Source organism: Bombus pascuorum, chromosome 9, assembly GCF_905332965.1.
Source record: "Bombus pascuorum chromosome 9, iyBomPasc1.1, whole genome shotgun sequence".
Taxonomy (NCBI): Eukaryota; Metazoa; Arthropoda; class Insecta; order Hymenoptera; family Apidae; genus Bombus; species Bombus pascuorum.
In genome coordinates, this window is record NC_083496.1 from 2,416,134 (window position 1) to 2,439,770 (window position 23,637).

The 23,637-nt window shown below is 41.4% G+C and overlaps 1 protein-coding gene across 10 annotated transcripts in view; it reads left to right on the forward strand.

Moving 5' to 3' along the window:
- Positions 1–23,637, forward strand: part of LOC132910266 (dystrophin, isoforms A/C/F/G/H) — a 455,671-nt gene that overhangs the window by 367,762 nt on the left and 64,272 nt on the right. For all 10 annotated transcript variants that reach the window (XM_060965815.1, XM_060965814.1, XM_060965813.1 and 7 more), the window contains 3 exons: positions 9,235–9,379; positions 15,588–15,711; positions 22,688–22,854. In XM_060965815.1, the coding sequence (XP_060821798.1) occupies positions 9,235–9,379; positions 15,588–15,711; positions 22,688–22,854 (436 nt within the window). The remainder of the gene's footprint in view (positions 1–9,234; positions 9,380–15,587; positions 15,712–22,687; positions 22,855–23,637) is intronic.

Here is a 23,637-nt window from a genome sequence, read left to right on the forward strand (position 1 = left end):
GGGTCCATTTATAGATGATTCTCCTGAGGGAAATGGCGGTTCGAGAAACGACATCCTCTAGATGTATCGATCTCTATATCAGACCGAAGACGTAACAGAAGATCGTACGAGCACCGGATCCCTCCAGGTTTGTACGTGTTTCGTGGACGAAAGACGATCGACGTCCCTCCGAAGTGACATTTTCACGCGTTGAAGGCGATTATCTCGAGATACGTTTCGCTCGGTTAGTCCATGAAAAGAATCTGATATCGGTACGTGCGAAGAAACGATGTCTGGCTGCGTGTCTTCGACTCTTGAAAATGCGCGGGCGCGGCTTTAAAGCAAAAGCAACGAGGTAGTCGCGTTGATAAAAAATGAAAGAATGGGTCTGCCTGGAGGTGAGATCTCGATGGTTCAAAGGGAGATCTGAAATGAGTTTCTCTCGGAACAAAGGATCCATTCGCGTTATCGGAGTCACTGCGATGTTTGGTCACTGGGTCGTCGCAATCTTAAGATTTTTAATTCAATATTTAAAACGCGTGGCGTAGACAAGACAAAGAAGACGGATGCCTGTCGGCAAGGGGATTGCGTTTCTTTCTGCCATGCCTTTTTTCTTTTCTTACGACGCTTCGAGTCGAAGATAAAATTGCCACCGTGATTAAATCTCGTACACAACTTTGTCGTAGATACGTGTACTGTTGTATAAGTGGCGAAAACTTTTCGCGTCTTTTCTATTTCTTGCAGTTACGTGTTTATTCAAATACGTTAATCTGAGACGATTATTATAAGTTACTTACAAATTAAGTTTATTTTATTTATATAATATCATGCACGCCGTGTAAAATTCTTTCAGGATAGCCATTTCTCTTTAAATCAATCAATTAAAAGTTTAATTGGTACGTTGAATTTGAACCTGGAATAAAAAGGCGGTAACATCGTCGAAACATTGAACGAGGTTTTACAGTTTTCTTCTAATATCGGTGTAGAACAGTTTCGACATAATACGTAACAAATTCGATATATGTGTTAACGATCGACCGCGATTCTCAGATTATCGTGAAGCAAACAAGCCAGATTAAGCCATTCCAGACGGTGAATCTTCATTATAAAGACAATAATAGGATTCTGCGCGACTGATTAACCATTCCACAGAAATTAATCGCTTCGATTATCGAATTACCCATTGGGTCTATAAAACGGGGATAAAAAAAGTCTGGAAAAATACGAGTGAAACGGCCATCAGAGCGCGGCCTGAGCGCATTAATCGTTCGATTAAACGACTTTCAATAAATTATTCGGATTATAAATACGGCAGGCGCGCGTCGACATGAAGCGGTGTCCCACGGTGTGATCGGTCGATTATCGATCCGGTACAGTCGGATACAAATCAACATGACCGATGACGATTGGGAAAAGGCGAATTAGTGGTGTCGTGTTAAACGTAGACAGAGAAAGGATGTCGGTAAACAGAGATATTTGCGTCCTCGTTAGAAAAGCGCGCGAGCTCGTCCGAATGAATTCGGCCTTCTATCAGCATCGCTCGCAGTTGATCGATCCCTGTGGCCATGATATAATCGATACTACGCCACTAATGCTGGCTATCCGGTCAGAGAACGCACTTGAAGGCGAAATATCGGCCCAGGTGTACAGGCTAATGAGAGTCGGACTCGGACGATTAATCGTGAGAGCCTGTGTTGACTTTCGATTTGGTTTGTCGATGCTGCAAGCTATTTGGTCTTTGATGGTACATACGGAGAATAATATTCGTCGCTTGATTTTCTTATACGAAGAATCGAAAGTCGGAGGATTTTTTAAATCGTGAAATTCATTCGTCCAATCTTCCATTTTAATTATTACTGTGTGATACTGGATCATGGAATCATTGCCAATCTATGATTCTTCTTTTTTTGTAGATAAAAGGCTCCTATTTATTACTAATATTAACGGAGATGCGTGATTTCGAGGAAGATTCGTACATCTATATATATATATTCGTTTCACTGACGGTGTTTGAGGAAATTTAGATCGTGGGTAACCCATAGTTTGTGAATGAAATGAATTGAAAGCTTATCGAGTCACGTTGAACCTAAAACAAAGTCTGGAACAGACATACACTGTACTAATAATTCTATTGGTTCGCTGCAGGGTATATCGAGCACAAACGAAACCAATATACTCTGTCTGATTTGTAATAACAATAGTATTGTTTTTCGTAGTTAAGATAACTTAATCTTACACAAACAGATAAATATTCTTGGTGAAATTTTCAAGATATTTCTATATTTGACTCTTCTAATCTTTTCTACGAACGCTATTCTATACAGTTCTACCTTGGCCAATTAATTGTTACAAAAATTGTTGCAACATTTCAATCGACGGAAAGCTCGTAACCCTATTGTCCAGATCTCACTCGTTCAAAACCACTTAGCTTTTACCTAACGATACAATGCATCAAATATAATGCAGTAATTTCATCCACTTACCATATAACAACATAACACCACTATTATCAGGAAATCTTCGATCGAGTCATCCTTCTGTTCATTTTTCAAACACGCGTATCCAAACATAATTTTAGCACACAGTCTCGTATCTTGACGTATTTTGATATAGCGTTGATTCGTGAAGACGGCATTAACCCTTTAAACGCTATTACGCGTGATTTAACGTAAACGTCTGACAACAGTGGGATCACAATGCTATTAATCGTAAGCACTTACTTCTTGTAGCCCTAAACATTTAATTCTGCTTGTATTGTAATTTTATTAATCTTTAAATCGTATCTCCGGGCTATGTACGTTGAAGTAACTCGTATAGAATAATTTGGAGATGCGATTACTTAATTTTGTTCCGTATTCTATATTTTACGTGATAAAGATTTCTCGCGTAACATACGAAATACAAATTGATCCTTCGCAGCAAGCTCCGTTCGTGTTCGAACCTTAGACAATCTCTCCGGTAAAAATAAACGTCTTTTCCGTGAAATTTGTATCATCAAAACCACTCAATTTATCGCGATATCTTGAAGAGAAATATTCTAAAATTGAGTGATCTAACTTAAATCCGACCCAATCCGTCGCGATCGTCTACAACCCAGTTGTAGTTTAATTTCAGAAGTGGATTAATTTAAATAAAAAATTTAAGTTGTATTTTCAGTCACGACAGTCTTTCGGAGTTAAACGATTTCGAAATTCCATTTATCAGCGGAGTCTAATCCACCTTACTTGCTTTGGATATTTACGACAATTTGCAGAGAAGGCCAGTTATTAAATCGAAAAGCCGCGTAAAGCGACCGGATTTCGGCACAGGGGCAACTTTATCGGGCGTATAACGCCACACACCATAAAACGGCATGATTGTGCCGCCATTAGGGTGGTCGTAGACCGTGCTAGGAGCTGATAGGCGGCACGAGGGTTAATTTTATTTAAAGTTCGCTCGGTGGTGTCTGTTAAACCGACCCTCGATCGCGTTTCAGCCTCTCTTTTCGGTATCGGAGGATCGACGATCATAAGAAACTACCTGCTGCGCGGGGAAACTTGGCAAGAAATAAAGTTAGCTTAACCGATACGCGAACTGTGAAATTGGAAAAATTGTAGGTATCGCGGTTAGCGATTAAATAGAACGCCACGGGGTGACTCGTGTAAATATAAATTTTAAAGCTCGGGATAAAAAGTCGCTGTCGACCATGGCTTCGCGTCGTACGTTATATTTTACGAGTTAATGGAACGATGACGGTCGATCAAAAAACCGTCCGCTATTTTTCCTACGACGAAAATTATTCGCGATATGAAATCGTAGTTACGAGTCGCGATTTATATTGTTTATTATTCCGGGCAATAAATCGTGATTTACGAGTGGGAAAATTTTAGTGAAATTCAATGGCTATAGAAAAAGAATACTTTGAAGAGGGAATATTCTTAGGGGTACGTGACGAAGCGCGTAATAACCGACTCTCTGCGTTCATCCTAAACTTACGACACGTTAAACACAGTCTGTATAAAACTTTCGTCTATCAGGATTTATCAGAAATTTATTGCAAATGCATTTACGATATAAAAAGACATATCGTCTCGACGTATTTATTATTCGTATTCTTAACATTGTCGATCCTAACTAAAGAATTCAATCAAAAGCTATACTTGCAACTAAATTTTCTTGCAAATACAGCCTGTTCCTGCTGAATCAGAGGCGAAATCCGATATCATAGGACAAGGGATTAATTCAAAGGGAGAACGTTTCTCAGACGGAAGACATTCTCGAAGAAGCAAGCTTCGAGAGAACGAAATCTTGTGGTGGTCGCAAAGATCCGGCGTAAGAGAACGATCAGCGCGTTTAAAGGAAGTTCGCAGGTGGTGGTCTGCAGAGTTACCGGAAGTGATGGTTGGCGAAGGATCGCGGAGCTGGTACGCGTACAGTGGCATTGTTGTTGTTTATCGCGAAAGTTTGGATCGGTTTTGCACGGTGGCGGTGGTGGCAGTGGGTCGACCTTGCTCAGATTGGAATTGTGCCGGTAAATTGTTCCCCGGAGTTGAATTATAACGCTCCGCCCGTTCGCGGCAATTCCATTTGCCGACTTTATTGCGTTAACCGGTAGAACGGGTACGAGACCACGAGGAGTCTCGATGGAAAACGCCAAGGAAGAACCAGCAGCGACGAGGTGATAGATCAAAAGGCTTTGTCGAGCGGACCTCAACCCCTCTTCCAACGTCTCTTCCGCCTCTCTGCGAGAAGAGTCGATTACTGGGACGTCTGCACGCCGCGATCTGTCAATGGGTTCGTGAGATCGCGCTGGCAAACCCTCTCTTTCCCTAAGTGTAAAGTACGAGATGATTTCGATAGCAGGGTGAAACGTACGGGCAAGAATTCTGGATAAAAATTGAAAGAAAGTTGAGAGCAAATAGGAGGAAGGAAATTGTAAATTGAAATTTATCTCTTGGAAATGAACTCCCAATGACTAAAGCATAAAGCTTGCATCAAAAGAAATAGATGAAAGATACTTGCGTTGAATCTTTATATTCAATCGTCTTATCGTGTATTCAACCGTAATACTCGCTATTGTCCGTCCGTCTTATCTAAGTTAAGAGTTGTTGCACGCTTTGTGCGAGACTTAATTCTTTCCTTTTTTAATTTATTACTGCCGTTATCTGAACGCTGAACTCGCCTTAAAAGTTCGATTCAAACTGGAAGCGATACAGCGAAAGAGTCTCTTTGTGCGATTCTGAAATCTGCGTTAACTCATAATCCCCATTGTACCCGTAAATTATACCGAAATCTCGTTAATTTCCGCAGGTGTTTGGAAAACATCGTAAACGAGTTTGCTCGTTTCGCGGGGTATTCCAAGCTTCTTCGAACTTGATCGCATTCGAGTACTTCTATAAATTCTTAAATTCTTCCACTCGATCCCAGTTACGAATCTCAATGAAGATGTGCTTCTTCTCGGATCATCTCGGATCTTCGGGCATCTCAAAAGCCAGGTTGGGCTTTTTATAATCTGATTTTATACATATAGAAGAAATAATACGAGAAACCAATTACGTTGGAAAACAGAATATAATACGCTTCTATGGGAAACATGCACGATCGTACTGTATAGTTGCATTTATGGAGAAATTATGCTCAAAGGCGGAGCTCGATTAAAGCTTGAACCATTTTTATTTTTAGAAGGCTCGTACGCTATTACTTCTTAACGTCCTTTCATATATTCAAAGCGAAAATATAGCTCCCAAGACAGTTATTAATAACTATCCATCAAAGAATCTCAAAGTATCTTCGACGGTGCATCGATTTCACCTTTCAACTCCTGTTCTTCTTTCATCAATCCGCGAGTTAGCTCTTCGTTAAATCGTAACGAGGATGAACATTATCTTCTCTCGCAAAAACATGACGCAGAGATTTAGGAAGAACGAGTGCGACAAAATTTTTTTTTAATGGGATTCGTTAATGCGAGGGATTAGCTGTGACGCTTCCCACGGCAAGTTTTCGAAAAAAGGCAAAGAGAGAGAGAGAGAAAATACAGAGTGAAAGAAGAGAAAAAAATGAAAATTCAGCGGCCTTGATGGCGGAAGCCGGCTTATCTGAAATCGGTCTGATGGCTGTGTCGGAGCCCCTTCATGGGCATTTTGTTGCCATCCGTTTCGTCGTTTTAATTATTCCGAATGTCCGCTCGTGCGCAAAATCGAGCCGTAATCAAAAGTTCCGTGCTCTGTACCGCGTTATCGTTCGAAGTTCCCCAATCCAATCCGACTCTTTATCCTCGCCGTGTCCCACTCGCCACTCTCTTTTCTACATTTCTAGGCTACGTCGATACTTTTCACGTTTCCATCGAACGCAATTTGAAAATTTGTCAGGAAATTATTTTTCATTCCAGGAAATTTAAATCGTAGCGATTCGTAGCATAGACAACGAGGAAATTTGATTAACGCGTTCATTGCCTGATGAAATTGCGTCTTGCGCACAGTAATAAATAAAGTGCTGCGCTTGTTTCAACGCGTTCTAATAAACGCGTATATTTTAATGAACGAACGAAACTATTTAAGTGCTTCGTGGTGAATTTAACGTATCGTCACTGTAATATTAAAGATGAAATTACGAATATAACGGATTTTCTAATTTCGGTCTCCGGGATATCGAACGTGTTAAAAAGTTAAATTAGACCGACTGTTTCGAGTTTCGAGTTTCCCAAGGCAAATATCACGGAAGTATCAAAAAATTGGTTGATTCCTTGCGATCAACGAAAATGATAGAGATGGTTGCCGATATGAGAAAAACGTTGGTCGCGACGATATCGTCGATATTTCGCCTGGAATCGAACTGAAAGTAAATTATCGCGCGAATACGATGGTCCCTTGAAAGAATTCTGTTCGCTTGGAGCAGAATAGAAAACGTTTTCTTGTCGGGTTGCTGTTCGCTGGCAGAATTTCTTAGTGATTTATGTTACATTAGGTCGGTACGTCGCGGAGATCGAGTAAAAGGAGTGTATTCAACGTATATCTATGGAACACGGCCTCTGCTCTGGTATTCGTGGACCTATCCAATTGAAATGCGATCGCACGAACGTGAAGTATACCGTCTACGTTGAAGGTCCCTTCTGTTCGTGTCAGTCGCAAGACGACCGCGCAAATGGACGTTCTCCAAGAACTATTTTTCGTGACTGCAATGTTCTAATGCAAACACGGATTACGTTGATGTTCCATTAACCCGAAAAAGTCTCTTTCTCTCTCTATCTATCTATCTATCTTCCTTTCTCTTTCCATAGCGGTCTTACTTGCATTCTGTGGTAATCAAGCAGCACCAAACTTGAAGCGATTAATCGTTGAGCGACAGCGCCGGTTAAACAGCCGACATCGTTCGGTATCGATCCAGCGCACGGCTATTTGTTTCCAGTGGGAGGATCATCCGAGGAAAATCAGCACGTCGGTTTTTGCAAATCCGTGCTGTTTCAGACGATCGCTCGATCAACCGAACGATGGCGCGGTTAGTTTGTTTAGATAGGATCGGGAAATGGGGTAGTTTAATATCCGAGTGATCGATGAAATCTTTCGAGTCTCTTCAATTATCTTGGTAAAGTTTGGATAGGTAATAATCTGTAGGATTATAAAGGATGCTGGAATTTCTTACCGCCCTTCTTCAGTTCTGTTTAACCGACTCAGTTGTTCGTCCAATGATTACCGGTGATTTCAAGCCGACTTAGCTTAACCGATCAAACAAGAAACCTCTTTGTCTACGACACAAATCCCATCAGCGTGATATCGATAAAGACGAAACTCCATCTCGAGGCTTCTGAAAGGAATGAAACCGCTGTCGAGAAACTAAAACCATCGATCTCGGAATAATGGCTTGTTTTCAACGGGAGTCCTGTTCAACGTCAAGATAAATTCGCATCGGTCAAATTTCTGTTCGGCATCGGTCTTGCCCGCGTTGGGAAAAGGGGAAACACACAGACCAACTATCCTTCTTACAGGTATTCACTATAGTCCGGACGATATATCCCGGTTTCCTTATCTCGCGAGAGAAGAAGGCACAATACCTTTCGACGTGCTACATATTTCTAAAGATATATATACATACAGAGACGGTATGGTCGGATCGGCGGAAGTATACAGCTACGTCGCGGAATTCCGCAGGACTTTCATCGACGTTACAATAACTGCAATATATCCGGCCGCGGGTCTGTTCCTTCGCGATACCAGACGACGGGTCCGCGGCTTTCGTGGATGAAAAGGAGGGTTGTGCGCGACTGGAATGGGAAGACAGGAGTTGGTTGTTAAGGGTGTGAGAGACTGCTCCAGTCGACGACGGTACAACAATGGCGGAATATAAATCTAAATCCCGAGCGCCATCTTTCCTACCCTGCCCTTGCCAGCCACCTCTCATCCTTCGATCTTTCCTCCCTTTCAATCCCTTCTATTTCTTCCATTCTTCTTTTTATTCATTTCGGTTGCCTATTTTGTCCATCCCTTACGTTCCGTCAACTACAATAACCTCCTCGCGTTATTCCTCCCCTTCTTTCTTACTTTTTCCTACGCTTCTTCTTCTGCTTCTTCTTCTTCTTCTTTTTCTTACTGGCATATACTTAAGTTAACGTTCATTTCTCTTCCTGTCTTACTATACTGCAACTTTTTCGATTTGATAAGTTTCCGCGATCGCTTTGTTCTCGCTAAATTTGCCTCGAGTATTTCTTATTTTTCATCGTTTCTCTTACGTCTCGGATAAAGCGGACAGGTATCTTGACCTCTCTTTCGAACGTTCGTTTATTTTATCCCGCTTTGTGCGTTACATTTAATTGCGTTCTTCCTATTGTTCTTAGGTTTTCTTTCTCGGACGACGTTTTCACAATTTTCTTCGTTTCTTCTTTTCGTTCATTGTTCTACCTGTTTTCGGTTTCATAGTTCACCTTGAATATCTTCCCTCCTCCCCATCAAGCACCGCTTTTCTTGCGCTCCACCCACGCAGACGTACCTCTCCTTCCCATTCATCACCGACCTCTTTCATTTTCTCGCTTTCTTTCACTTTCTCCGGAGAATAAATACTTCTTTACCCTGTGACGCGTCTCTACTCACCCCTTATCAGTATTTACGGCCAGACATGTGCTTCCTCCGCGTCGTTCTCGCAGCTGCTGCATTAGTTATGCACAGCCTGCGCGACTTCAACCCTGATGGACACCTCCCTGCGGGATTCACTGTGTTTTTCGGTTTTAATATCGAGACATTTTTTTGCATCGCAATTATAACGTTTCTCTCCTTTTCGTTGTTGCAGAAATCGATTAGAAAGCAATACGGAACACTGGAACGCTCTTCTATTGTCTTTGCGTGAACTCATCGAATGGGTGATCAGAAAAGACACCGAACTTACTGGTTTGGGACCTGTCTGTGGAGACGTGGCCGCTTTGCAGAAGCAAGAAGTAAGTATTTTACAATTGTTACTCTTTCTTATTGCGAAACCATCATCCCTTGTTCTTAAATTATCATTCAGAAACTTGGAATTATTATGGACTATATCGTACTCCATCGCGAATTTCGTAGGTCTGTTGCGATCTTAAGAATCTTACATTTATATCATTTTTCTTGATTAAAATATGCACACAGATGATTATTATCAACAGTTTCTACAATTTCGATAAATTCTAATCACGATATATCTGGACAAGAATGACAAATATCCGCATGCTTCTAATGACCTGCATTAACGAAGATCTGAAACTCGCTACTCAAATCAAGTCCTACTAATTACGAAAGAAATAAATTTAAAACTCGGATCACCGAACCCCTTAGATATGACATATTCCTTAAGAATCTCGTACCTTGTTCTGGTAAAAAAGAAATTCCGACTGAAACATAACTCGATCAGTACCTGTAAACTGTGTCAAGATCGAGTTATTCCCGGCAGTTTTCAAAGTATTAACATACGGTATCCAAGGATACCTTGAAATCCACCTTGAGCCGGAAGCCCATCTTGAGCCGGAAGCGATCTTGTCGGGGCAAATAGGCTCGTGTACCTTGAAACATGCCCCGTAACCTACTGGAATGGACTGGATTACACGAAAATGACGCAATTAGGGTCGCGCTGTGTGCGTGGACACCGACAAGCAAGGGGGCACGCGTCGTCGACCGAAAGGGGTTCGGAGGTAGAGGAGGAGGAGGAGATGGCCAGAGCACGAACCACCCCCGGCGGCCCAGTTTCCACGCACAAAGACGGACTAGCTCGGACTAATCCAGATTAGAACGTGCATGTTACCGAGCTGCGAGTGTACAGGGATGATAAGGTGCATGTACCGCGATCCCGCTCACGAACAGTCATCGACGGACGACACCTGCGCCCCTACTTATCGCGAACCGAAGCCCTAATCGGCCGGATATTAATCGGGAACAAGAGTTTCGAGACTCGTGGAACGCGTGGCGGGCGTTTTCAATCCGTTGAATATCCGGGTTTAACGAGGTCGGTCGATTACGGGGGCGAATAAATAAGCTCGATCCCCGAGACAGTATCGATTGAAAGCCGCGAACGGGAGACTGCTAATTACCGTAGGCGATAAAGTAAGTCGCGATGGATCGTTTAACAGGCTAGTTTCCGGGGGCAATTTCAACCGTTGGAATCGAGATGAGGGATCCCACGATGGTACTGATTGATGAGCGTGTATTTTGAGATTGATGCGGGGAAGAGAGGGTAACTAGCGTCGGATACGGTTGTTGCACGAGGCTTGCAAGCAGCTGGATCCGGAGATGTTACCCTGGAAATGATTATCTCGAAGGGTTTTCCCTCGTAACTCGCTACTTGGAGGATCAAACGTGATGTAATTTAAATCATCGGATTTTTTATCGTCTTTTTACTCTTCGTGTTTTTCTTTTTTTGTCCTATTTTTCAAGGGCGTAGTATCATCAGCAAGAGCTTTCATAAGGTATCGTTAAAACAGTAGCCGTGTAACAAAGAATTCTATGCATGTGAACACCAACGTTCTCAACTGTCATCCAAACGATTTCAAAGCGTAATGTATTCCACGCGAATATCAGTTAGTTCGGTCTGTACATAGGGACGACAAACGAAGGGTTAGAGAAAAAAGATCGCAACATACAGGTGGTACAAACAATAAGCGAGTTTCAGAGATACGCGATACACCGATGTCGCATTTGCTATGCATGAAATTCAAAAAAGATCGACACACAGTACCATGTATCTTCGTATAGCGAGAGTTAAAGACTTAAAGTTAGGAATATCGTATTTTAAGCTTCAAATTTCCAAGTTTTCGCAAATCTCGAATCTCATCTTTCGTATTTCAAAGATCAAATAATTCTAAATTTAAAGTCAGCTTTGTTATTATATTGTCGAGAAATTAAAAAATCGTCGTTTAAAGCACCGTTTATAGATTCGTTGGTTCAATCGCTCTTTTTTAAATGTCTTGAACGCCGATCGATGTCATTATCGACGAAGCGATATACAGCTGCCACGCGTGCACTATCTGTACACACCGTGCGACGTTCGAAATACCAAAATGCCACTCCAGCAGTTGTTGCGCTGTGAAACGAGGAAATTTCATTGTGTCCCGCGCTCGGTTGTAATTGTTTGCCAGGCTGTTTGCGAGTAGGATTGAAGTTCTCGTTTCGTTCATCGATTTCAGTTCCAGTCGATTTCGATTTCAAGCGTACCATTTTTTTTTTTTTTTTCGATCTTCAGAAATCGGCTTGCAAGATGCGTCGAACTGTCGAAAATCGTCGAGTTTCGCGGTACTCGAGTATTTCACAGGCAGCAACGCGTAATTTTAAGTCGCAAACTAACGCTACCGCGAGAAGACCCAAGGGAGACGCAAATGCAGCCGACTAATGACCGTGCCAGGAGTAAATAGAACGAGAACTCTCCGTTACCGGATAGTAGTTTAACAATACAGTGGGCAACGTAATGCCGGAATTTCCGCGATATGGCTTCGCGGATGTCGTTCTAATTCGCACACAAATAATTGCGCATAAACGAACGACGCGGCGCAATAATTTATGCAAATTATGAGGCGTCACCTGGCGCCACGGCTTTATGTAAGACTGTGGCCTCACAGATAGCTCGTTCTCATTGCAATATGGTTTATAGAACGCAGAGCGCGTTGTTTTAGTAGAAATAGCGATAGACCGATGTGTAAAACCACGATTCTCAGTCCTCTCTATGATACTTGATTACATACGTTTTCAAGAATATATATTTATTCACAACCAAGTGAAATTTGAAATATTTCAAAGGTGTACCATGCACGATCACACATCGGTGGCCATCATCCTGTACTTTGAACCTATTCGCTCTAAAATCTACACTGCAAACCTTGTATTTGATTCTCTGCACAATATATCTTGCACTATGCACTTCGCGTCGTGAATCCTGAATAATGTACCGTGCACTATGCATTGTGTACTATCCAGAATTCATCATATACTATACTATTCATTGAGTACGACGTATAATACACTATACATTATGCAGCATGAATTAAACAGCACTTACACGCAGCGATTCATTCCCTAAAATCCATCCAAATAAGATTCTTCGATATTCCTTTGCCACCAAATATCCACTTCGTGTCTCAAAATAGCTCAAACGACGAATAACACGTGTGACGAAGTATCGGATCGGCTGGAAATGTCACGCGCTGGTATACGTGTTCGTGAATGGAATTCATTAGACGATCGAGGAACGTGGAATCGATAGCTGTGTGTGGCACGCAACATATCGGCGGCTTGTTTTATCGTACCGTATTCGTGCGTGAAATCGACGACGACTCACCTCGAACGGCGCATACGTAAAACGCGGTTTCGTCGTAAACGGGTCGTCGTTGTTCGAACGTAACGATCCGGCTCAGAATCGCGCTGCTTAACGCGAAATCGATCGAACACACGACTGGCAAAAAGGAATAGCCGCGACGGGGGACGATTATCGAGCCACGAAACGACGATTATCGCAGCTCGCAATTGATTTCAACGAGCGTATCGATCGCGAACGCGCCAAAGAGCTACCATTTCTCCGGGCCATCCTGGCAAATCCGAGTTTCATTAATTACCGATATTTCTCGAATTATCGAGAATTAATCGTGCGTCTAGGAAAGCTTATTCCGAGATGCACCACGACGTTTTTAATGTCCGTCTCTTTAGTACAGCGTTGCGTAAAAGTCTTGCACTATTTAGCAAATGGACATATTTTGCCTTGAGAGATGAATATAAAAATACTTGGTGTTTCTCTCGTTCTACCAGTAGGTCATAGCGAGCATTATATTTTAAAGGTCGCAATAAATTAATCCAAAATAAGATTCAAAATTTGTATTTTACCAACAATTCTTTTGGATGATAATTTTTTAATATCATTCTTCTATGATAGCAATACCATTTTTTAATATCATGCAATGTTGTGTACGATTTTATTCCTCTCATAGTTCTTCGAACATCGAATAACGATGACGCAAATTCTTTCGCATAACGTGCCGCTGATTAAATCAGATACTCGTTGCATGATACGCGACATTACTTTCCACTGCGTTAAAATCCTTCTTATAATAACAACGCGTGAAAACGTTTTTCGAAAGTGTGTATATTCGGCTGCCATTGTAAAACCAGTAACGTGAATGATGTAAAAATTTTGTACAATGCTAGGATATACATATATATTGCAAAATTATCCCTTTGTTTAATCGAAGATCGGTTAAGCTTGCCAAAAGTCTGTAACATAAAATCCACATTGTGCGTAAGTTTCATGGAAATCGATGGTTCACATTGGCAGACGTTCTATTGTTAGAGTGGTGGAAATAAGTTTAAGTGGCTATAAAATTGGCCCATTTTCTATCGTTATCTATAAATTTAGATGGGAGGACGAGGCATGTATTCACGCGCGCACACAGACGAACGAAACGATCATTACGCTTTTTAACGACCTCGTGAAATAGACGATGCTCGTTTCAATGATGGAAATCCCTCAACATTGAATGCAACGTGCTGCTACTCTCTCGCTGAATACGTCGCTACGATGCACCCTGCGTAATTAACCCGTCATTCCGATAACCAATACGATAAGGCGATTATCTCGGCGTGGCCAATTAGAAAACGTCTAGTGGCTCAATTAAACGAACGACGTTTTAGTTGTTCTCGATTTCGTTGCTAACAAATCGACCTTATTTCGCCGCGAAATCCTTCGTCAACTATTTAGCTTCTGTATATTCGTTTTTAGACTCGAATCGTTGAAACGCTATAATATCGTAGGATTCGTGGATTCGTGCAAGTAGAATACGCTTGAATAACAATGATTTCGAGGATGACTGTTTAATAGAATACGAACAATAATGTATGAAATTCGCTTTGAAAAAGAGAACGAAAAGAAGAAATTGAAAGAGGCAAGAAACGCAAAGCTAAAAGAAATCTCCTTGAAGAGCACAGAAACGAGGGAAGTGGACCGCTTCTTCGCTCGTTATTACGCGTTGTTGTATAACTTTCAACGTGGACGTGATACTTTCGGCCAATATGCGTGTCCATATTTATGATTTATCGGGCTTATCGAAAATAAGGAATTAGAGGCGCTTTTCTCGCGGGAAAAAGAATTTTATTCCACAGCCACGATAGAGAAAATTAAAATAACCGACGTACCAATATTTTTCGCGATAATATTTTTCTAATTAAAAAACGAGTTGGCCAGAGTTTGAGATCTGTAAGAAATATAGAAATTTCATTCCCGGGAACGATTAATCTACACACCTACGATACCTTTGCTAGTGGGACGGCACGTTAAACGAGTTTAAACGCCGAGTGAAAGGTAAATACAAATAGAAATGAAAAGGAGAAGCATTCGCGAAAGAAACGTTGGGAGATGCGCGTAACCGCAATTTCGCATCAGCCGAAATAATTCCGCGAGGGACTAAGCGAAAACACGAGGGTTTAAATCGGCGCTAATAACGCACCGTTTCATCGTCATCCCTTCGAAAGCTGAAGGATCTCGCTATGCGTGTGCGTATGTGTGTATGTAGGCGGATCTGCAGTTGTCGCAACAACGAAAGTAGGTAAATTATTCCGAGTCGTTTGAAAGGAGCCGTTCACGTGCTGTTCGAAAGACACACCCTCTCGGTGTTGCCAGTCCGGCGACGATGGGAGGAAAGAGTGTACGAAAGAAAAGAGGCCGTGCTCGACAAGTGGGGGAAAAATCGCTGGTTGCCGTTTCCAACGAGATAGAAGCGAGCGGAGGAACGCACGGCAAAAAACCGTGTTTCGGTGTCTAAATTTTCTCGAGGCTCGCGGAAACGAGAGCAAAGGATAATCTCGTTAACGAGAAGCCGTCAGGCTACGCGATATCGTGAAAGTTGCAGCTCATTTTCTTCCTGTTCTTCGTCCTTCTTTTTTCTCCTTTCGTCTCCTCGTTAGTCGCTCGCAGTGCGGAATCGTCAGCGCGACGCGTGCCGTCACGACGATGTCTTGTCAAACGAAATTACGAATGCACGCGACGAAATGTAGACGACGTCGATGGCTCTGCCGTTGCTCTCGACGTTGCCGTTTAAAGCTTCGCGAATTAGCCTACTTACCTCGTCGAGTGTACGAGCGAGCGACGAACAACTCGGGCGTGAATGCTTCCTTCTCACGTGGACGTTTTCTTGCGCGTTGCAGGATGATCATCGCGGCTTCAGGAGGCAGCTCGAAGACAAACGACCGATTGTCGAGAACAACCTGCTGAGTGGCCGTCAGTACATCGCCAACGAACCACCGCTGTCTGACACTTCGGATTCTGAAGGTGAGTTTGTGATATTTGCATTGCATACAACTATTAGCGTATAAGTTACGTAGTGACATTTGTATTGCAATTTGTCACGTGTCGATTCCTTAATGTCATCGGCTGGTAAAATTATTCTGCAAGATGAACCAAGTATCAACGTAAGCAACGAGAAGCAAATTTTATTATGATAGAAGAATCGCAGGTTTTAGAAATTATACAGATAGACTTAAAAAGACAAAAAGACATTTTTTTATAAAAATGTACACTTGTAGCATTTTTGTGCCGAAATCATCGATTAAAACATTTGCAATTGGCGTAGAAAGATACGACTGGGAACGATTAATTACAAAATACGACGTGTTACAGAAGTTTTGTGTAATCGAGAAGCGTTTGAACTTCAGAGTATCTCGATATAATTACAAATCTTCTTAAATAGATCGCAGATCCTCTTATAAGATACTTTTAAACAACATCAAAGCTAATTAATCTGAAAACGTGATTATTTTTAATTACAACATCGTCCAGTTCGTAATTAGAACTTGGATCAAGAAGTTCACGAGTAATATCGAAATATTAAAGATCCAATTAATAAAAAGTAATTGTGTTGCTCCTAATTAATATCGAACCTGCGAAGAAATGTGTTTGAACGCTTTATAAGCACTCGGAGAAATAACCAAGTTCGAGTCTCTTAAAGCTGTTTAAAGACTTCGTAAAGCCGAGTAAAGCTTTGTGAAGCCGAGTTTAACAGCCCTAGTTACCGATTTAAATGAAAGGTTCAGTAAACGAAATTAGTCGTTGAAATTAAACGGTCCTCCCCCTTCTCTTTTCTGAACCAAGAACTGTCCTGAATAAAGAAATTTATAAGAAAAGAAAGAAAGTTAATTCACCGTTCGTGTATTCCAAGTATTCGAGTTAAAGAAACCAGTAGCAATAAAATTGCAATATTATTTAGAAAATTAAATGTTCTCGATAGGAATATCGCTATAGGCAATTTTTACACGTGTCTTAAACGATATCTCTCGTTAACGAAATTTCCATCTTCGAAACGAGAATACGTCGCGACCGAAGCAATTCACGATAAAGAAAAGAACTGTTCAGAAAAATGATGATAAGCGATGAATGTAATGAACGAAATGTACGGGACGAAAGTTTCGGCGAAAGTGTAGAGAAAGTCGGCCAAGTACGTTCGTTAGTTTCCTCGGAACTGGTCCGGAATGCGCGACTGAATTCGCCAATAGCGTGCAGGCCTAGTAATTAAGAGGCGCGGCAGAGCTTTCAATTCCAATAATTCCTGGCATTCTTCTTCCCGCTATTTTTCATACCAATTAGCCACGGAAAGGAGCGAAAAGAGAGACCGATCTGGTCCAGAAGAATTCAGACTTTTCGTCGTAAGCTCGAATCCGAATAACTAGAGAAAAAAGGAGAGAGGCTTTTGGGACGTTAAGAATCGTCCGTTCTAGGGTGCGTTGACCTGTGCTTGCTTTGTACGTTTGGAAAATTATAACGTGAAATTATTCAAAAGAATTATTATAAATAAGCGAAAGATTGGCTAAATGCTAAAAAGTTTGCATTGCTCTAATCATCTTCAGCGAAATAAATTGAACAAAAAATCGAAGAATATTGACTTCTCTGTCGATAGAGTTAGAAACAAACGTGGACCTAATTCATCGACGAGCATCGAGTACTCTGTTTTGGAGGCAGAACGTTCAGGATTAAAAGCAGGATGGAGTAAGAGAGGGTAAAATTGATTAAAGTTGTAGCTTCAAAGGGCGGCTCCTCGCGGCAGTTTGTCGCGGCGGAATGAAGGGGATTGTTAAGTGGGCTGATAAAATACGAGAAGTTTTCTCTTTCGCTTCCTCGTTTTTTCCACCTTTTACTTAAGCCAACGGAACAAGAGCGGCCCTTGGAAACGAGCTTCATTCGTTCTTGTCACCGGCTTTCACGTACAATAACCGCGGCGGACGTGTAACCGTGGTCCCTCTTGAATATTTCATTTAGATAATTCCACCCTCTCGAAACCGGGATTATTAAGAAACGTGAAACACGGAATTTATGGTTATTTGACCGAGAAGGATTCAGCAGAGTTCTTGCCAGAAAATGAGGCTCGTCTATTAAGCGAACGAAACAAACGCCACCGTCCTGGTACTGTGTCCGCCAAACAAAAGACTACGCTTCTCGTTTTTATTCTCGTTGGAACAACGCAAGAACACGGTCCCTCGTATCTTTCTTAATTGTTCCTCCTGTAAATTAGCTTCTTAAAGAAAGAAAGAAAAAAAGAAAGAAATACATGTAAATTCCATCCGAGTCGAACATCTCGATTCTCCGATAGAATAGTTCGATACCGTTAAACGATGAATAATGCAGTTTCTCGGTGTTCGAACGTCGAAACGAAAAGTTCCGCGGTCAATGCTAACGAAAACCACTCGGGGAAACCGCGAGACTGTATCAATCGAGTTACAAGTATCGAAGTACCCGGTAACTGGTGAAACTTGTAAGGTTTGGAAGAGTCGTCCCGCAGGAGATCGGAAACTCTAACCCAGAACTTGCCAAAGTTTCTCAGGGAAACGTTACTCGCTTTGTAATATCAATACTCTTTCCTACTTCTACTTTCCAAACTCGAAACAAAGAATTTCACAAACATGGCGATTTTATTTTCACGCTTTTTATAATACACAGTTCGAAATTCGATAATTTCGATCATACACGAGCAGCATATATTTCTCTGACTCTTTATCGACGACTCAAAATCATCGACGATGGCGCGTACAGGACCGATAGCATGTTACAAATTGCGAATAGCGATTCTGAGTCGGCGAAACACTGAGCTTCGCTTCGATCCCTTATTCGATTCGATTCGATTTCACGGGCCAAATCCGTGCAGCTGGCCAACTGGCAACTCGATAGCAAGGAGCTGGTTGCACGATCTGTGTCGGCGTGCTGCGATGCGGCGTGTTATATCGGTTGAAATTTATTGACGTTACGACAACGCCCGAGACTGCTCGATGCCGTGCACGTTTCATCGAACGTGACTGCCTGTCGAGCGACCGAAATCGTGCACCGAGCGAACGCTGGTTGTCTTTGCACAGGAGGCGCTGATCCGATGTTTCCGATCGAATCCAGAATCCGCAGCTTCGTGACATTCTCCGTGTCGCTTCTTCTTCTCTCTAACTATCTACCTTTTTCTACTCTTCTTGTTGATTAACTTACATTGAACACGATCATACGTATTCCTAGCATGGCAGCAAGCTCGTGTAACATAACGCGAACGTCTTGAACGGATTGGGAGCTCTTACCTATCACGATTGATGGATGGGAAATTTTCTGGTCATTCGTTTCGAGAATAGAAGGCACTGAACTGATTGTGTGTGTGGCTGGGAACGCTGTTTGATAGATGGATCTTTAGAAACGGTTTGCAGCGCTCCGTTTCTCTTCTTCTAGCGTATTTTGTGAAAACTCTACGTTTGGATTTATATTTTCGCAAGGAAAGAGATGTGTTTTCGCTAGAAGTAAAATTGCTAAAATCTCGCTGTCGTTGAATCATTGTAATTCTAATTTCATAAGTATTCAAATTTCTCATTTTTGTCTCTTTCTCTTTATCGAAAAGAAGAATTTACGATTAGTTTTATACGTTAAATATCAGAGTAAACATTTTGCTTTGCAAATATTGCATTAAGCTTTCTGGTAGACTGCAGAAAGATAACTTGATATTAATTATCGTTTAACAAAGCGGAGAATTTGTTCAAAGGAGAAAGAGGAATTACATAGACTCGGTGGTCAGTTTCTGAAACAACAGCCAAGTGGGAAATGACCGAACAGAAAGCATCGAGGGATGAAAGCTGTCGGTGGAATACGAGTCTATAGAACGGAGAGAAAAAAAATAAAAAAAAGAGAGAGAAAAGTGAGAAAAACGAGGGTGTACGTGACTGGAAATCGAATGTGGCAACTGTTGAATGGATGGCTTACCGATGAAGAACACGACCGCCTAATTCGATTCGGTGAAAATAGTTTCCAGGTGTTTTTCTCGTGGTGATGTCTCTTTAGCGATCCGCGATCGTCCTGATTTAGACCATGTTGCTACCTGTTTCGACTTTTCAATCGCGTTCTCCGAATACGATTTTCTACCAACCTATCGACGTCGTCGTCTTTACTATGCGCTGCACAATGTTTCTGAATACTATGCTTGGAGGATCTCCAACTAAATAGTAACGTCGGCTGTGAACTAGGAGATTGAAAGAATCGATCAAATTAAACGAGAATTAACACTTAAAAAATTGTTTTCTATAATAGTTCTAGATAACTGAGGCGAATTATTATGTACGTGTTGGTTCATTAAAGAGACGAATGATAAAATTGTAATAGTCGATCATATTAAAATCACTTTAAATACAAGTACAGAAATAGAATATGCTGGTCGTAATCGTTGCTCTCTCAATGCTACTGTTCAACTCTACGCTCGTTATTCGACTGTATGACTCGCTATAATGAATCGTCCTAGAGACCACGTTCGTTTATTTGTATCGATCGGTGTTACAAAAAGTCCAAATGTAACTGTTGAGAATTGTGGATCTTTAGAGCCGAAATAATGTTATAGGAACACTGAATATACACTGAGGATTAATATTAAAGTAACAATATATTTATTTCATGGACGATTTCTCATATATTCATCGATACACATTTGCACGCGTCTCAGCACTTTCTTCTACACTCGACTGTTAATCGACTCTTCCAGATGCTTCCAAATCACTGCCAATCGTCTTTTGCCCTAACTAAGGCCTGGACGTCCTCTGACGCTTACACACATGTATCCACACACTGATACTCACATACAAGTTTTTTTTTTTACAATTTGTCCTGAAGGACATTTGGTAAAGTGTTATATCTTATTGGTAAAAAAAAATAAAATAAAAATAAATATAGCATGTGGGTGGCTACCCCCAGCGGGGTGCCATCTTCGTGTTTGCTAGGTTATATCTTTTATGTCATACGAGTATCTCTAATACGCATTTAACCCAGTCCAACACAGAAAATTATACATATCAACAGTAACTCTGGTTGACGATTACAAATAACAACGATAATGTTTTGTCCGGAGTTCGTTTACCTTCGAACCTAGTGAACCAAAACAACGTTGGCACTTCAAGGCACAACAATACCAGTCTCTCCCGATTGACTCGTGTACCGCTACATAACATTGTGTGGTATCGTGGACGAAAGGCCAAAGAGATATCGGGACAACTATAAACAATATCGCGAGAAAGCCAAAGTGCCGACAGGCCCAACAGTGTATCGTCGGTCCTTCGATCGGATAGTTTCGCGGAAAAGGCCTGCGTGGTCCTGGCCACGAGCTGTTGCGGAACACGCGCGTGGTGGGGCCAAGACAAAAGACAAAGGGAGGCTAAGGGAGAAAGACGAATTAACAGTCAGTGTTAGTTGAGAAGTTGGGGAGTGTGAATCGAGAAGTAAGAGAGTGCGAATTGCGCTGTGGAGAGAGTGTGGTCTGCATGAGAGAGAGCCGTGGTGACGAGAGTTGCAAATTAACTGTCTAGTTGTCTTAATTATAATACGTTATTGTGATTAGCTCACGTCAAACAACCATCGTTTCCTGTTTAATCAACATCTGTTTAATCCATTTATCGTAAATAAACTAATCGTAGTAAAAATCCTATAATTATAGTATTATGCACTGCGGACAATAACGTTAAAGGAAAATTCACAGGATGAGAAACTTCGTCAATAATAGCCATTAAGAGTTAAAAATTACGAATAAATACCATGCAGATCGTGATTATACGATTTACGATTAATACGAAATTATTGTGGAAATTCTTCCATAAGATATTTACATTAAACAGACTTCGATGCAGTGTGAAACGAGTCCACAAATTCCATGTTCAAGAAATTAAACACAGAAACCATATTTATTACCCGACGTAATAATTTTCATCGCGGCATCACAGCGTAATTTTCGCTCGTCGTTCATCACGAAATGGGAACAAGTATGAAAAGAGAACGAAAAACGAGCTCGTGAAAAGCACGAAGGTTTACCTTTTTCTCGGTGTGGCACATATTTCGATCGATGAATCGGGAATCGAACGAGTAACTACAGAACCGAGTGACGGGGCAAAGGGCAGCTGGCACCATAAACATAAATCATCATAACACGCGGCAGATAGGGATGCAACGAACAGGTACGGTTGGTAGGCGTTATCAATGCTAAACATGCACATAAAAACTGTCCCGCATGATACGATGCGTGATTCATAGGACAATTAATTCCCGGCGATAGAACAGCCTAGGCATCGCGACGTCATACGTGTGATACAAACGTGGTAATGCCATTTCTACGTTTCGTTACGTCCGCTGTTACCATCTGAAATGGAAAAAGAAACACGGACTTTTCGAACTGTGATAAACATCGAATTTCGTTTTGGAAAACGCAAATTGAAACAAGATCAAGAGTTATCGATTCTTTCATCCGTGCGCTCTCAATTTGCCGAGAACCTGCACAAAACTCCGGAATTATGCGAAATTGTTATTGTTTCGAAGAATTATTAATAGCGCGATTCGATAACTTTACAATTTCTCGATTTCGTCAGAAATATATATATAGGGTCTGCTAATGCCATCGAAGTTCACTATATGAAAATTATCGAAACACTGTGCTGTACATCGAATGACATTACGGTCAGTCTATTTACATTTTCGGTCTGTTTGTTTGCACATTTGTTGTCTTGTTTATTTATCTCTAGTTTGATTGTATAAAATCCTGACGATATTCTCAAAGCATTGGAATCGATATTAAACGAATCGCAGGGCCGTATCGATGAAACTGTCGCGCGATTCAACCAATATTATTAATCAAATTTTACGATACATGTTGTCAGTGTTGTACTGATAAAAGCGAAGCTATCTATCGCGAAAGATCTGTCGTATTTAGCGTCGATTCGAAGGTTGTTCCGGTATCAAGCTCACGTTTGACGTTCTATTTCAGCCGGAAGAGAATTGGATGGTGATTCGAGGGGCTACAGAAGCGCAGAAGAACAGGCACGCGAATTGACGCGCAGTATTCGCCGGGAAGTGAACAAACTTTCAGAGCAGTGGAACGCCCTAATCGAACGTAGCGATGCGTGGAAGCGGAAACTCGACGACACCGCTAACGTGAGTACTTTACCCTCCTTTTACCTACATAGAAAGCCACTTACCCTCGAACCGCACTACCCGATATGAATACAAATATTTTGATTCCGTCAAAAGCCGTTGGCGACCACAACCATCGAAGAACAGCTAGATTCTAGCCATCGATGACGGTGTGCCCTTGTTTCGATAAAATTACCCCACAATTTCGCGATCAGCCTTCTTTCTCAGCGAGTATTCTTCGAAATTTCGTATCCCCATAAAATGGATAATGCGTGGATTTTTGAAATATTAAGTTCGTATAATAATATACCTTTATTGTCATTATTATCGTTATTATTATTAAATATTATCCTCTCTCTTCTTGTTTATAAGGATCAGAATGAAAGAAACGAATTCGAGAATAAATTCCGAATCGTTTCGTTTGCAATTACGCTATTTAACAAATCGGCGTGTCGTACCTTGTAGAGAAGTCGAATCGTTTCTTGGCAGAACTTCCCTAGGAATTATTCAAGGTTTTGTCGTTTCGCTCAACTCGCGGCGAAGTTGAATCGCTGTCATAACGCGAATTTTCGTTTAATAGTATTCAGAAGTGGGAAGTTTGAATTGCGCACTTACCGGTCGCAAATTTATCAACATCGTGGAACGTATTGTGTAGTACAGGAACGTTAGAGTTCGAAATCCACATGAACTGTGGGATACTGTTACGATACATTAGCCTGGGTTATTATTTAAATAGCTTCCCATCGCCAACATATTTAAAACGTCATAAACACGTTTGTTGGCAATTTAAAATATTTCCCTAAC